This window comes from Anser cygnoides, chromosome 3 (genome assembly GCF_040182565.1).
Source record: "Anser cygnoides isolate HZ-2024a breed goose chromosome 3, Taihu_goose_T2T_genome, whole genome shotgun sequence".
Classification (NCBI taxonomy): domain Eukaryota; kingdom Metazoa; phylum Chordata; class Aves; order Anseriformes; family Anatidae; genus Anser; species Anser cygnoides.
The window spans coordinates 25,752,409-25,766,754 of record NC_089875.1 but is presented as its reverse complement, the minus strand read 5'-3'; the positions used below and the strand labels follow the sequence as shown (position 1 = coordinate 25,766,754).

General features: G+C 35.0%; 1 protein-coding gene across 6 annotated transcripts in view; it reads left to right on the top strand.

Annotated features, from left to right (window-relative positions):
* Positions 1–14,346, top strand: part of SYT14 (synaptotagmin 14) — an 88,426-nt gene that overhangs the window by 26,236 nt on the left and 47,844 nt on the right. For 2 of the 6 annotated variants that reach the window (XM_066993750.1, XM_066993749.1), the window contains exons 1-2: positions 674–1,971; positions 6,014–6,232. The exons of 1 other annotated variant lie outside the window; for it this stretch is intronic. In XM_066993750.1, the coding sequence (XP_066849851.1) occupies positions 1,017–1,971; positions 6,014–6,232 (1,174 nt within the window). In that variant the 5' untranslated portion in view covers positions 674–1,016. Of the gene's footprint in view, positions 1–673; positions 1,972–6,013; positions 6,233–14,346 lie in introns of those variants that run through there. 3 more of the 6 variants (XM_048057623.2, XM_048057624.2, XM_066993751.1) reach the window with 2 other exon arrangements.

The window sequence follows — 14,346 nt, the reverse complement described above, 5'->3', positions numbered from 1 at the left end:
GTACTTTAATCACCCTATAATTGTGTACAATTAAATCTTCTCAAGTAAATTTGTGAGTGGAATTTTTGAGTTTTCACTCAGTCTTTTAAAATCTTTTACTGACGTTTTGGATCAGGTATTATATTTACTCACTTGGAAAATAATCTTAAAGAAGTAAAACATCAGAAGCTAAGTAGATCTTCGTAACTGGCTAACAAGTTATCTCTACAGTTTTTTAATAATGTCTTTAAGGATGGTATTTACAAACAAAAAAGCAGACCTCCTAAAAGATATTGAGGCTTAGTTAAAACTTTCAGTACTTCTGAGATGCAGGCATTGAATGCACTTTGTTAGCTGCCTTGAGAGAAGAGACAAACACCAGAGGACAGAATAGGCAATTTGAGACTTTCTTTCCTTCTGCCTTTTCAAAAAGTGCGGCTAAATTTTCAGTTTTTTTGGAGACAGAAAAAATTATTGCTTCTGGAAATCAAGTCTTCCTTCTTAACATTCTTTTTGCTACAGAACAAGTCTTTGTGTTTTGAAATATGTTACGTTATGTAAAATGCAACACATATTTGGGGCTCAGGAATTCTCCATTGTGTGTGTGTTTGTGCAGTTAGTATGTTAAAAACTTATTGTAGTGACATTCATGAAAGGTCATAATTTAAATGTCTTACAACTTCTTCTTTGCAGGTTAGAATAAAAATACATATTCGTTCCTCACACAGTTATCTTATTTTTGAAAATAATGAGTTTTATTATGGCTAGTTGATGCTGCAGTTGATAGAAGACTGTCATTTTGCTGGTTGCTTGTGGCTTCATTTCAAGATATTTATTTTTGATACTTAACTTATTATTTTCAATGAATGTTGAATGGAAAGAGCAAAGCTGCAGCCTCCCCTGGTAAATGTATCGAGTTTGAGGTAGCAAAAGCAAATAGCTATGAAATAGAACTTGAAGAAATGATGTTGACCTGTTTGTGAAATGGAAGATCTTTCTGTATAAAATTTTGTTTTGCTGCTGAATAGATTGGACAAATGGCATTTTTCAGAAACTTCCACCAAAATCTGAGTCTTCCCTCTGTGTCTTCCCTGGTGGACACTCTCAGCAATGCTGTAGATGATCTGACTAGTGTTGTTGGAGAAGTCAGCTACAGTGTAGCCGATACAGTAACTGAACAAGTTACAAGCATGATAAATGGCCTTCGTGCAGAAGATGAAAGCTCCAAAATACAGAATGATAAACCTGTGCAAGGTGGTAAAGAGGAAAATACACCATTGTTAACTCAGCCTAAGGAAATTTATATGAAAGCAAAGAATGGTATTGCTGAGACTCATTATTCCAGTTCATTAGATCTTGTAAAAAAAGGTACAAATGAAGATGGAGTATCTGACCATGTCATGGGCAAAAACCAGTGCCAGTTGAAAGGCAGAGATAGTAATGGTCATTTAGATGGTACAGAAGTACCTTGGGATTTGAAGAATGTAGGAAGATCTTTCAAAAGGGAAGAAGTAGGAGAAAATGAGTACTTTGCAAGTGATAAGTTACTGAAGGATGGTAGCCTGAAAAGTAATAAACTTACGATGGAGGAATCTACTGAGAAACAAGGTAGTTGCCTATATGCAGTATCAGATAATTCTAAGAATCGATTGAATAAAAAAAACAAACAACGATCTCCTGGAATTGAATGTAATGATTCTGAAGAAGTGCACAGTATGACTGTTCCACAAGATTTAGAAACAAAATGTGTTGATGTACAGAAGCAAAAATTATCAGACTCCAGCTTGAGGAAGATGCACAATGAACATCCCAATTGCATTAATGAAATCAAAGAAAAGAAATCGGAAACCTTTTTTGACAGAAAAGGAAAATCTATAACAAAGAGTGAAGGTGATGCATCAGCTACCATTGTAAAAATAGGTAAAAAGAAATACTCAGAGAAATCAGAAAATAAATCAGGAGAGCTATGTAATAAGAAGACAGCAGGAAAAGGTGAGAAGTCTGTCAGCAAACTGCATTCTGCAACCTTTCCTGAAACTTATGATACTTCCTACTTCTTTCACATAATTTACACGTTTCACTTTAATAATAGTTTTTCCTGTCAATGAAAGTAGGTCTGTTTTGTCAGGGCTTCATTTTATAATTATGTTGATATTTCTTGGAAGTTAATTACTTTTAAAGTATTAGTTAAAGGAACTGATTAATAAATGTCTTTCCTATGTTCAAACTTTTCTTTTTCTATATACAGTTTTTCTTACCTTTTCTCAAGTGTCTTTTGTGGCTTCTGTTGAAGACTAGAGATTAATTAATACTGGAAATTAAGACTTGTTCTACTAAATTATTTTTTGATTTTGCATATTTTAAAACCATTGCATAAAATGTGAAAAGATGACAGAGGGGAAAAATGAACTTCTGTTACATTGCCATTATAGCGGATCTTCAGAATGTATTTCCAGGATATGTAAGGTAATTTCAAGACAGAATGAATGACAAGTGGCAATTAATGCTTTTAAGTATACAAAGAACTGTCTTTTAAGTATAGAAAGAACAAGGTTTGTCTTAAAAAAAAGTTGTAGTCTTACAGAGGAAATCTATGTGTTGTTGATATGGGTGCTGTGTGTGCTGTCTTCAACATCCAGTTTTAAACAATATGACAAAGGTATTGCAATAAAAGTTTGTGAACAAGAAGTGAAATCCGGTGTTTTTACAAAGTTGTGTTGCAGGCTGTGTAGTGAATTTTTAAAAAGCAACAGGCTTTTCTGGAGATGCTGCTTCTGTAGAGAAATGAATAATCTGATAAAGGAAATTAGGTTTAGTTTTGTTTTTTTTTTTTTCAGTGTGTTTCCTTATCTGAAAATTTCAGTTAAGTTTTTTAAAATTTGATTTAGTAGGTGATTACTATGTTTGTATCACAAAATGTGATCTTATCTGTTATTTCCTCATGTGATACAATATTTGTAAAGTATATTCTTTATCAAAAGTTGCATTTTCTCTGCTATAATAAGTAAATAAACAGGTTTCGATAGATTAATAATGCTATATGAACAGCATTAGCCAAATAAACAGAAGTCTTTAAGAAGAAAATGAATTCTCTTTAGGTAGGCTTCCAACTAAGATATAAACATTAAAAGAGAAGTGGCAAGGAAAGGCATAAAATCCTTAGGGATATATTTTTTTTAAATATTGGAGGAAGGTGTTTTTGTTGTTGTTATTTTTCAGAGAAACTGAAACAGATTTATATTGTTCATTTAAAAAATCTTTCCATGGACAGCTTGTGTTTTAACTCTAAACAGGTCCTCTGAAGAGGTCGTTTCATGACTTGCATTAGTAGTGTACATCCTCTCTTTCTTGTTCTTTTATGCTACGAACTGGACAAAAAATATGTGGTATCGCTGAGAACTTCTGGCTGCTTACAAACTTCAGTGTATTCTTAGAGGCATAACTTTCAGCACTTGTTTCAAACATGCTGCTTCCATGATTTATGCTGTTCTGTTTTTGATAATTTATGCAGACTGATTAATTAACCTGATTTCATATTTGCAAATACATTCATTGTAAATGACATATCTAGTGCTGATGTCTAGCATTGTCTTTGAATCCTGGCTTGCCCTGTTTTATTTATGGAAGTTTCCCAGGTGACAATTTTCAACCTGCTGAGGGCCATGTAAGATGCAAAATTTTACTATGTGTAGCAGTGAAGGAGACTGCTTCTTCTGAGCAGTCTCTTGTAGTGAATCTGCTAACCAGAATATATCCTGCTTAGTGTAACATTCTTAACAGGTGAACAGTGGAATTGAATTTGCTTTAGAGCCATCCATACAGTGGGAAGCACTATGTCTGTTGGATGTGAATTAAAATTGATAGCCTAGAGCTGGAAGATCTAGTTGCTCATTAGCAGTCTATTAAGGCAACAGTTTTCCTACAAATACTAAATTAAGATTATGTATGCATCGCGTGTGGAAATGGTAGCACCATCTGCAGATAAGGTTTCCTGACATTTTCCATTGCAAGACCTTACTTTCAGTTGCTTTTAACAGGGTGCCAAATTTGAAATAATTGGGATGAAATTTGACATGCTTTCTGTCTGAGTTTTTTTTTTTTTAAGTTTAAAATTTTAGCTGTTACCAGTATGGGAAAAAACACTTTAGCACTTCTGTATGTTGGAGTACGTACTTTAAACGTAGGAAAGCAGTTCTTCAATGTCAGATACTCCTAGAAGCTTACCTAAAAGTGGGAAGAAAGGACCTTTGTAGTAGGAAGAGACAAAAACTTGACTGTAAAAGAGACTTATATAGTTAGTATGGGTTGAATTACTCAAATTTCCTATGGCTGATTTCTGAGTCAGCTGAATCCCTTCTTTAGTCAGAATGCCCAAGCAGAGGAGTGAGACTGGCTGGGTGTGAAATGAGAACTAATAGGAGCTGAAATCATGGAATCACAGAATCATTAACGTTGGAAAAGCCCTCCAAGATCATCTGGCCCTACCATTCCCCTACCACCACTATCATCCACTAAACGATGTCCCTAAGCACCACATCCAACCTCTCCTCGAACACCCCCAGGGACGGTGACTCCACCACCTCCCTGAGCAACCCGTCCCAATGCCTGGCTGCTCTTTCTGAGAAGAAATGTCTCCTCATTTCCAACCTGAACCTCCCCTGGTGCAACTTGAGGCCATTCCCTCCAGTCCTGTCACTAGTTACCTGTGAGAAGAGGCCGACCCCCAGCTCCCCACAGCTTCCTTTCAGGCAGTTGTAGAGAGCAATGGGGTCTCCCCCTGAGCCTCCTCTTCTCCAGACCAAACAACCCCAGTTCCCTCAGCCGCCCCTCACAGAACTTGTGCTCCAGGCCCTTCACCAACTTCGTAGCCCTTCTCTGGACACGCTCCAGGACCTCGATGTCCTCCTTGTACTGAGAGGCCCAAATGCAGAACTAGAGCTAGGCCAGGGACTAGGATGAGGGCATGAAAGGGAGAAGAAGAGGCTCAGCTAGTCTGGGTCACGTGTTAGACAATGTTCACTAGCAGAATAAAGAGCGTAACAACAGCGTTATGGGCATCTTGGAGTTCTGCTTTCAGTAGGCAAATTATATACTGTAGGCTTTCTCACAGAGAGTAGTGGTAATGCTGACCTTTATTAAGTTTACGTGAACTCATTTAATGCCTGTTAGAATATGAGATCTACAAAACATCTGCATAGCATATTAAATATGGATGGAAGCCATGTTTGGAAAAGGGAGGGGGAAACTTTCCTTTTACAGAAGTAAAAATGCAGCTGATTCTTTGACTTGTGGGGGAAGTCATACTTGAGAGATTAGTTGGATCAAGTTGGCCACGGGAGTGGGCATTGCAGAGGAACTGGAATAAGAGAGTTAACTAGTTAGGTTGTTCTGTGCACCTTTGGCTGTTGCCAGGTGTCTGTAATGAGAATCTGCATTAATTTGAGTTATTGAACAAGGGGCTGTTTATTCTAAATTAAACAAAATTCTGCATGTAAACATCCATTACTGACATTTTTCCATTTGTTGCTGTGAGCTTAAGCACTACTAACACAAATATCCTAAAATGATTTTGTCGTAGGCTTGTTCTTATAAGTCAGGTTAATTTCTTTATTTTGCATGCTTGCAGCAAAAATCAGTTGGAAGTGGAGCATCAGGAGTTGCCTTTTTGTGACATGTTAGGTATCCAAGTGTGATAGTGAAGCAGCGTTGACTTTACTTCACATAAAATACTTCGAGCATTTTCTTCCTTAATGAAGCGTTTCAAGAACTTCAATGTGTGCTGCTTACAAAGATGGATCGATTCTCTATTGAATAAGTTTTAGAATGTTTTGGGGGCTTAACCATCTTTCAGTTTTTGTCCAAAATAAAATTAGCTCTCAAATAACAAAATCACAATAACAGAAAGATGGTATTTAAAAATATTACAGAAATCGTAGTTGAAGTAGCTTAAATATCTTCAGTGATAACCTCTTATGGTTATTTTCTTGTATTCTATTTTGAGCTGTAGTCGATTTGCTTTATTTTATTCAAACAGACAACTCTTATATGAGTAAAGATCAGCATGGTTCATCATCTGAGAGTGAAGATGAAGCACTGGGTAAATATCATGAGGCCTTGTCTAGAACCCAGAGTTCCAGGCTGCCAGTGGTGGATGGCAGACAGCAAAAAAACTATGTATGGGAAACCAGACAAAAATATAGTCCCCTGTCTGCAGAGTATGATGGATACAGTAGTGAAGCCTCAATAGATGAAGGTAAGATTGATTTAAAAGCATTCCTTTTATTCCAAATTTCAGAGTTATGTTGTGGATAAGTAAGTTGTAGACAGCAATAGCTTGACTTGCAAATAATCAATGTCAGCAAGAAATATCCAGATATCTTTTATATGTGTGCATGCTCCAAAAAAATTGGCACGGAATTGTTTGCGTGTTCTTCCAGAAATGCTGCAAATGATATAATACCTTGTTATATTAAATTCCATACAGTTTTATCATTACTCATTTCATTCTTTGTGGAATTTACCTTAAACTGTTTTGATTTAGGAGGGAAATGTGGCAACGTTTGATGAATTCAGTGGTATTGGAAATGCAAATAAAACCCGTTATGCCTTTATTGATAACCTGTCATAACAGCAAAGTAAATGGAATCAGTTATTGGTTCTCAGTGCATATGGTTGTTGCAGTTTGCGTTACTAGAATGTTCTGCACTTTCTCTTTTGGAATCAGAAAAAGAAATTATTAGATTAATCTGAACTTTCCATGGAGGTAAAAGTTGGATGTAAACAATGGGATGATTTCCTTTTGTGGTATATATCTCTTGATTTTGACTAAGGGTAACAGCAGCTGCCTGATGTAGAGGCTAAGAATTCTGCAATCAATATTTCATCAATATGCTTTTTGTGCTTGAAAATAGCTGCATGTGAGAACCGTATCTGTAGTCATTTTTCCGACATGAAAAATGAGCTCAATTGAAGTTATGTAAAAGTCAGGTTCTAATATAGATGCTGTATTACAGTAAGATATTTGTTGGATGCATTTTAATATATTGAAGTGCAGGGTTTTTTTTGATACTGGATTTTTCTAATAAGCATTGGACACCTGTAATTAAAATATGTCTATACTTAAATGTTGTATATGGTCCAGAAGAGCTAGAAAACTTTAGTCTTTCTGTTACGTGATGTAATTCAATTATATGAAAGTCTGCTTGTCACTACAATTTGAAATTAGTGCATGCGTCCTGTGGTAAGACACAAAGGACGTGGAAGTAAGTTGCAGAGTAAGAGGAGTATTTTCTGATCATGAGAATTTTCAGTTCTGTCCTTTGTTGTTAATCAGAAGGAAGGCTGGGAGATGAGTTCTAGCAAACAGGGAAGGAGACACGAAAAGAGGTCAGGTGGTAATAAGGTCATGTGGACAACAACAAGGAGGGGATAGTAAACATAACCAAAGTATCCTGTGGGGTGTGTGTTTATATATTTATACACATATATGTATGTATATATGCATATACACACTGAACTTTATCAACAGCATTGTTGGGGGGGAATAAGATAAGATACTACGACTGATGACACTGTTCGGATGGAATGTTGATGTATATTAACAGGAAATGGAAAACTGAATTGTATTTCTAAAATTCTATAAGAACACTACTTCTAGATACTCAGAATAATGTATTTGTCTCTTTTCAAACTGTTGAGGCCACTTTTTGAAATAGTCATGGAATGATTCATATTGGAAGGAACACATGACGTTCCTTTTTCTATTTCACAGTAGTTCAGATTTTTGATCTTAGTTCATCTTTTCAGTGAAGAGTTCTCAGTTCATCTGAGCATTTCACTTTGGCCCTGTAAGTGTTAAGCTTCAATGTCATTATTTTAGCTTGTATCTACCTTTTGTTTCTTTAATAATTGTCTTTTGTCATCCTATCACATAGTCAAAATTCATACTAGCTGACTTTAATGCTCTTCTGAGGATTGAGAACTTCAGTATTGAAATCTTTATCATGGTTAAAATGCAAGACAAAAGAACCCTGTTGGCAAGTCCAAGCATTGCAGCAGGAAAGTAATGCTTGTGTCCCCCCCTCCTTTTTTTTTTTTCCTTAATTCTCTTGCTAAAGATAGCTGTCACCAGCTGCTATCCTTTCTCAACACTTCTTCCATTCAGGAAGCTGGCTGGATGTAAAACTCGTTTTTATATATGCACACACACACACATGCTCTAAAATTAGTATGTAAATTGAATTTATTATAATGAAAGAACACTCAGAGTTTGGGAGGGGAAAAAAAGCAAAAGCTATCAAAACATTCTAACTTAGAAAACTGTACGTTTTTAACCACATACTTCTACTTGCAAAAAGCTTTAGTGCTGTCAGTGTTCTGCTTTTGCTGCTGCTTGTGAGAGCATTCCAGCATTTTACAAGTGGAGAATCAGCATGGTTGTTTATTTGATAACCTGCAATCATTCCATGCTTGCAAAAAGTCATGCAAAGTAGCTTTCAAATGCTTGCAAGTTAGACTGATTTTAACTATTTTTTTTAATCAATTGATCTCAAACAAGTATATTCAATTGTATTAAAAATATTTTTTATGGAATTGGACATGGCAACAAAATAGCCTAGTATTTTACACTTTTTTGTGTCCTGAAGGTGGCACACTAGAGTAGTTAGTGTTAGTAATTTTTTGTTGTTCTTCATATTGAACAAGAATCTTTGCACAATGTAAAAAATGTGTTTGACCAGAGAAGCACCCAGAGTATGCCTCATTATATTATGCTCATTACAAAGGGAAAGATGCTCAACCAAGAACTTTGATAAAAAGAGAAGGTGGAAACCTCATATGAAAGTCTGCAGTCAAAAGTTGAGAGAGAGAGACTGGCCAACACTACCAAACAGTTCATATGTTTTCAGAGCAATGATTTACTGAACAGGTGAGGTTAAAAATCATCTGTTGCAAGTGGGATAGCATCAACATTCTTGATGTTTCAGTTTAATTTTTAAAATTTCAAAGCTTTACTGTTCCTTAAGGTTGTGGCATACTTATATAAGAGACCTAATGCCATGGGAACCCTGAAACTTGTTGTAAAATAATTGGTTTATATGATATTGACTTATTTTTATAAGAAGTTTAAAGGCAAAAGATAGAACTGTGTCTTGATTCTTTGTAATGGAAGGGGAGCAAGCAGTGTTTTCCTATGTACATTGTTAAACGTGAGAAACAATTGTCAATATATTTGGTGTCTGTATTCTTCTGTTTCCTCATATGTATGTTATTGTTTCTACTTCTGAGAAGTAAACATTTCAGCAGCACTTCCAGCCTAAGGCACCAATCAATCCATACGTTGACCAGGGATTGATAGTATTGCAGTGCAGTGATGAGAAGAGAGAACTCATTTTTGTCTCATCTCTGTTTTCCTCCTGCTCATTTCTGGTAAATCAGCCTCTGATGATATCATTAAAAATTGCATCAGAGGTAGAGTAATGAGTGATGAAAATGGGATGTTTCATTTTCAGAAAAACCTATGTTACTTTGTCTTAGAGCAGTTAATCTCTATCACATGTTGTATCTTGTGACAGAGTGCTGTGTGTTTTCAAAGGAGTCAATAAATGGTTTTCCTAATAAGTATTTAGTCTGCACTACACTTTAATCTTCACTTTTAAAATTTGTTTGTTTAGACATGTCTGCACTTAACATTGCACAAAAATTCCGCAAGAGACAAAAATATAGTCTTGTCTGTATTAATACATCTTGTAAACTTTGCACTGCTAAAAACATGTGTGATATATTGTTTGCTTTACCACAATCACCAAAATGTCTGATCATATTATTTTAAAAACCACTTATTATCAATTACTGAATTACATAGATTTTCTGTCGGCCTGTCTCTAAAAATGTCTTATTCTGAAGTCTGAAAATGTGTGGCATGTTTTCACAACATTCTTTTCTCCTCTAGATGGCCATATTAATCTTCCTTTTCAGTATATTTATGTAGAACTGACATAGAATTTTGTATAATGTTTTTAATCATTAAATGAGGAAAACAAGATATTTTATGGTTTTTTTGGGTATATTTTGACGATGGAAGGTTCTAGTTACTCTTTTGTTTGTTCTATGAAATTTAGTTTTTAAAATTTTGATTCACAGATACCGGCTCATGGACAGATTCTGACCTACTTCATATATTTATATAGTGCATTGGGTGCATTTAGATTCTGATGAGTTTTAATATATATTTTAAATGAAAAAAAAAAAGTGCTTAGATGCAAGCATTTCTGCAAGCTCCAAGCTTTTGAAAATACTTTTTTTTTCTCCCAGTGAGCTCCTCGCAGACAGACTTGATTCTAGAGTATCTCTAAAAGAAAATCTATTTCATTAGAAAATCAAGTTGATGAGAAATAGAAGTAAAATAGTACAAAATGGCAATGTAAATGGTTCAGAAGATGCTTGACTATTGTACAAATGACTCAAAACTATTAATCATGGAAAAGAGAGAAACCTGTATAATTACAATATTTCTTGGTAACTATATGTACACTAAATCCAGTCTTTGTGCTTAGGCCCAGATTCCTAGGGTCAGCTCAGTCTGAAACCTTATTTCTCTCAAATATTCTTTGTGTTCTTTGCCTTATTATCCAATAAAGTATGGATACTTACTTGAAGTGACCTTTTCTCCTTTTTCTTGATACATATCCTGATATAACTTCCCTTTCATTTTTGGCAACATGCATCCTATTTTTTATTCCCTACCCTTTTAAATGCTGTTATTATCATGTTGAGTAGGTAGTATAGGATTAGTGTAGGCTGTGGTATTACACATTAGTTTCAGAAAGTAAAGAACAAAAATAGGAAGGAAAAAAAAGCCTAAATAACGCAGTAAGATATTTCTGCTAACCAGGAGACTATTGTGAAGTGGTGATCTAAATAAGAAAGTGCATTTGTTTACAGACTTTACATTTAAAGCTGACATTATTCTTTTGCATTTTGGTAAGTGAAGTATTTTTAAGTATCTGTATTGGTTGTGATCTTAAATGGGCCCCACTTTCTTAATAATTTCAATTTCCAAAACATTTACAGTATATTAATATAGCCTCTTCATCTCCAAAGCAGTGGCTACTTCATGAACTTTAAAAGCTCAACCTCATACAGGCAAGTTGTTGTGTCTTTGTCTCTGAAAGCTTCATAGGCAAATACAATATATCTTCTTTAATGAAGCAGTCTAAATTCTGGAAAGTGGAGGTTCTTAAGCTTAAGTGTTAGGGTAAATGTATTGAAATCAGTGTTTTGCAGGCAAATGTCAAAAGCTGTAGGTTCTTCTTTGCTTTTGCAATCAGGATTCTCTGAATCTCTTATCAGAAATGAAAGGGAGAAGAGGGGGAGAAAAGATTCTGTTTTTTTTGTAGTTAGTTTATGCTGTTCTTAAAGCATGTCTTGCTCTTTAACAGCTGTGCAAAATTCCAGACGTTAGCAAGCAAATCAAGGAAACTGATCCCAATTCTGGAGTAAGTGGCATCATACTGGAAAAAGTAGAAAACTTACTTAGCATACTCAAATATGCTTTATTTATGATTACTAGCTTGGTACGGCCACAGGTTCCGTCTCCAACCTGTTTTAAAGTCTTTTTCTAACATCTCAATTGGTAAAGCCCTGCGGCTGAAGACATGTTTGTTCAGAGGCTCTATTTCTGAGATTGGCCCAAGTGTCTTACATTTCACAAGGTTTTTTGGAAACATATGGAAGCACTAAAAGACTGCAGTGAGAAAACATAAGTTCTCTTAAATGAGAATCTGCTGCACTAGCAGGCATATGCTACTGGATTTTGTCCATCTTTTCCATATTGTGAAGGTAGAATATGATGTTATTTTTGTAGTTTATCTTCTCCACTTTTATTCTTCTCTAGGCTTTCGGCACTTTATGTTGATATGTCTGTTGGACATATGTTTGCCTTGCTCCTCAGTGTCAATCTTTGCACGTGAAGGCGACTGTTCTTCTGGAATGTCTTGGATCTGATTCTTTTTGCAGCTTTTTGCCTTTTCTTTCTCTCTTGTTAGTTTTCATTTATCGGGAAAAGTGTCTTCACTGCACAACTTGAGTGTATAGAGTGATTTTATGTCAGTATCTTTCCAACATAACCAAAAGCTCTTTCACAAGCACCTCAAAATTGGTATACAGATGAATCTCCCCATTTTGTTAAAGCCCTTCCTCAGACTTGTCAAGCAAAGGTGAAAGCCACTGTACAGGCTGAGAGAGGAAGAATGGATCCCTCAGTGAATCCCCTGATAATCACATGGTTTCCAGTTTAGCTTCTGTCATTGTTCCTTACATATAAGCAGATCTATTTTCAAGCCAAGTCTGAATGACGACTTACTGTTGGAAAATTGTGGAGTGAGTGCCACAGTATAGTTGTATCATGTTAAGTAAAATATAGCCATAAAGTTCTCTCAAAATTGGCCTATCTGTATGTTTCAGACGCAAAGAATTACAGGCCAAGAAGATGTTTTTGGTGGAATAAGAACTTTGAACTAGTATTGAGACTAGAAGAGTGAAACTTAGTTGAATAATTTGTCATGTTGTGATGTTAACTTAAATGGTCACTCCTCTTTTTTTTTCCTACACGTGCTTTAAAGGAATAAATATAACGGAAAGAATATTTAGGACAAAGATGAACACACATTTTTCTCTGTGTCTTTATCAGATTATCTGTGAAATTGCTTTTGTGTAGTATCTGTTGGAAGAAAATATTCTTTTTGCTCTGTGGCTTTGGGTAGACACAGTGCTTCAAACAGTACATTCATCAAGATACTTTTGAAAGGGTCTTACGAAACTACACTTAAAAAGTCATGGGTAATCTTCAGAGCAGTAATTCCCAAATGTTTCAGAGTTTTGGGGACTGAGTCACATTACAGCTATGAGGAATTCTACTACTCATACTCATGTACCTTAGCTGATAGTATACTTGTATACTATTAGTTTTTATGATTCTTGATGCACTTCTTACAGATTTTTGGGAACAAAAAGGTGTTTTGTTTTTTTATTATTATACCATTTCTTTATTTGATCTAGCTTACTTGTGCTTCTGGTTTTTATTACATGGATATCTACTCTTGAAAATATTTATCTTAGGAATAATTTGAAATTGTTATGTAGTACAGTCGAAAGGGCAATGTTGCAATGCTAATGATACGAAAATTCTGGTCTCTGATTATTGTGTATCTGCCTCCTGTGCATTGGTAAATCAAAATGAGTCTTCATTGGCTTCAATGCCCTTACAAGAGAATTTCATGTGGTTTTTAAGCCTTGGGGAGTGTGGCAGTTCAATCCATATCTGTAACAAGCGCTATATAGAGCTTGCTATAGTAATCTGTATCCATGTTTTAGGGGTAGTTTTGTGTAGTGCATGATACTTTTGAAATTCAAGGATCTACAGAGAATTGTCCAGGAAAACTTCATTCGCCGTGCTTTCTATTTCGTTTCTCTTATATTGTGTTTTTTTTTTTAAGAGTTTTGAAGTAGCTTCCTAGTGCATTATGACAGTCCTCTATTATTCTTCTATAATAGTGGAAGACAGTCAATTCTGTTAAGTGTTTGAAATTATGATGCCTGTTTCTGAAAAGATATAGTGAACTGAGCATTGCGAAGACTAAAGTTATTTAAAGATTAACTTTTGCTCTGCTTTTTCTTCGGTTTTATGGAATTTATATACTTTTTGTTTCCCAAGAAAATATTACTCTTTGTGTTTTGAAAGGTTCCCAATAGTAAAGAAATATTATTCACTTATTAGAATATGATCATGTTGTGGTTATGGTTCTTTAACCACATGAATGGCAGATAAGCATGTTGTTTACAAACAGAGTCAAGAGATATAGAATGGATGGAGTCCATAAATAGAGATAGGAAATACATGTGTAATTCAATATTTTTCTTGTAATTTTCTTGGGGAATATTATGGAGCTGTTGAGGTAAATAGGGGAGGTAAGTGCAAAGGAGATTCAGGGATGAATTTACATACAGTTTGGAAGAGAAAAAAGTTACACTGAGAAATTTAAGTTGAAAAGTCATATAGATGACATCCAAGTTGTGCACATTAAGTATTTTGTCAACCAAACGAAACACAAAGGATAGCTCAATAGAATTAATTTTAATAATTCTGAAATCATGGATTTACTGTGTGATTAACAGTAGAGATGCTGGAAAAAGATATTAAAGCATGCATGTCATCTACTGCTGAGAGAAGAAAATAGTAATAAAAATCAGTCAATGATGATGATAAGATTTTCAACATGAAAATTCCTTTTCCACCTAGATCAACTCTAAAAGGGGGTAAAAACCAACCAAACAACCAAACAAAAACACAATAACAACAACGAAAAACAA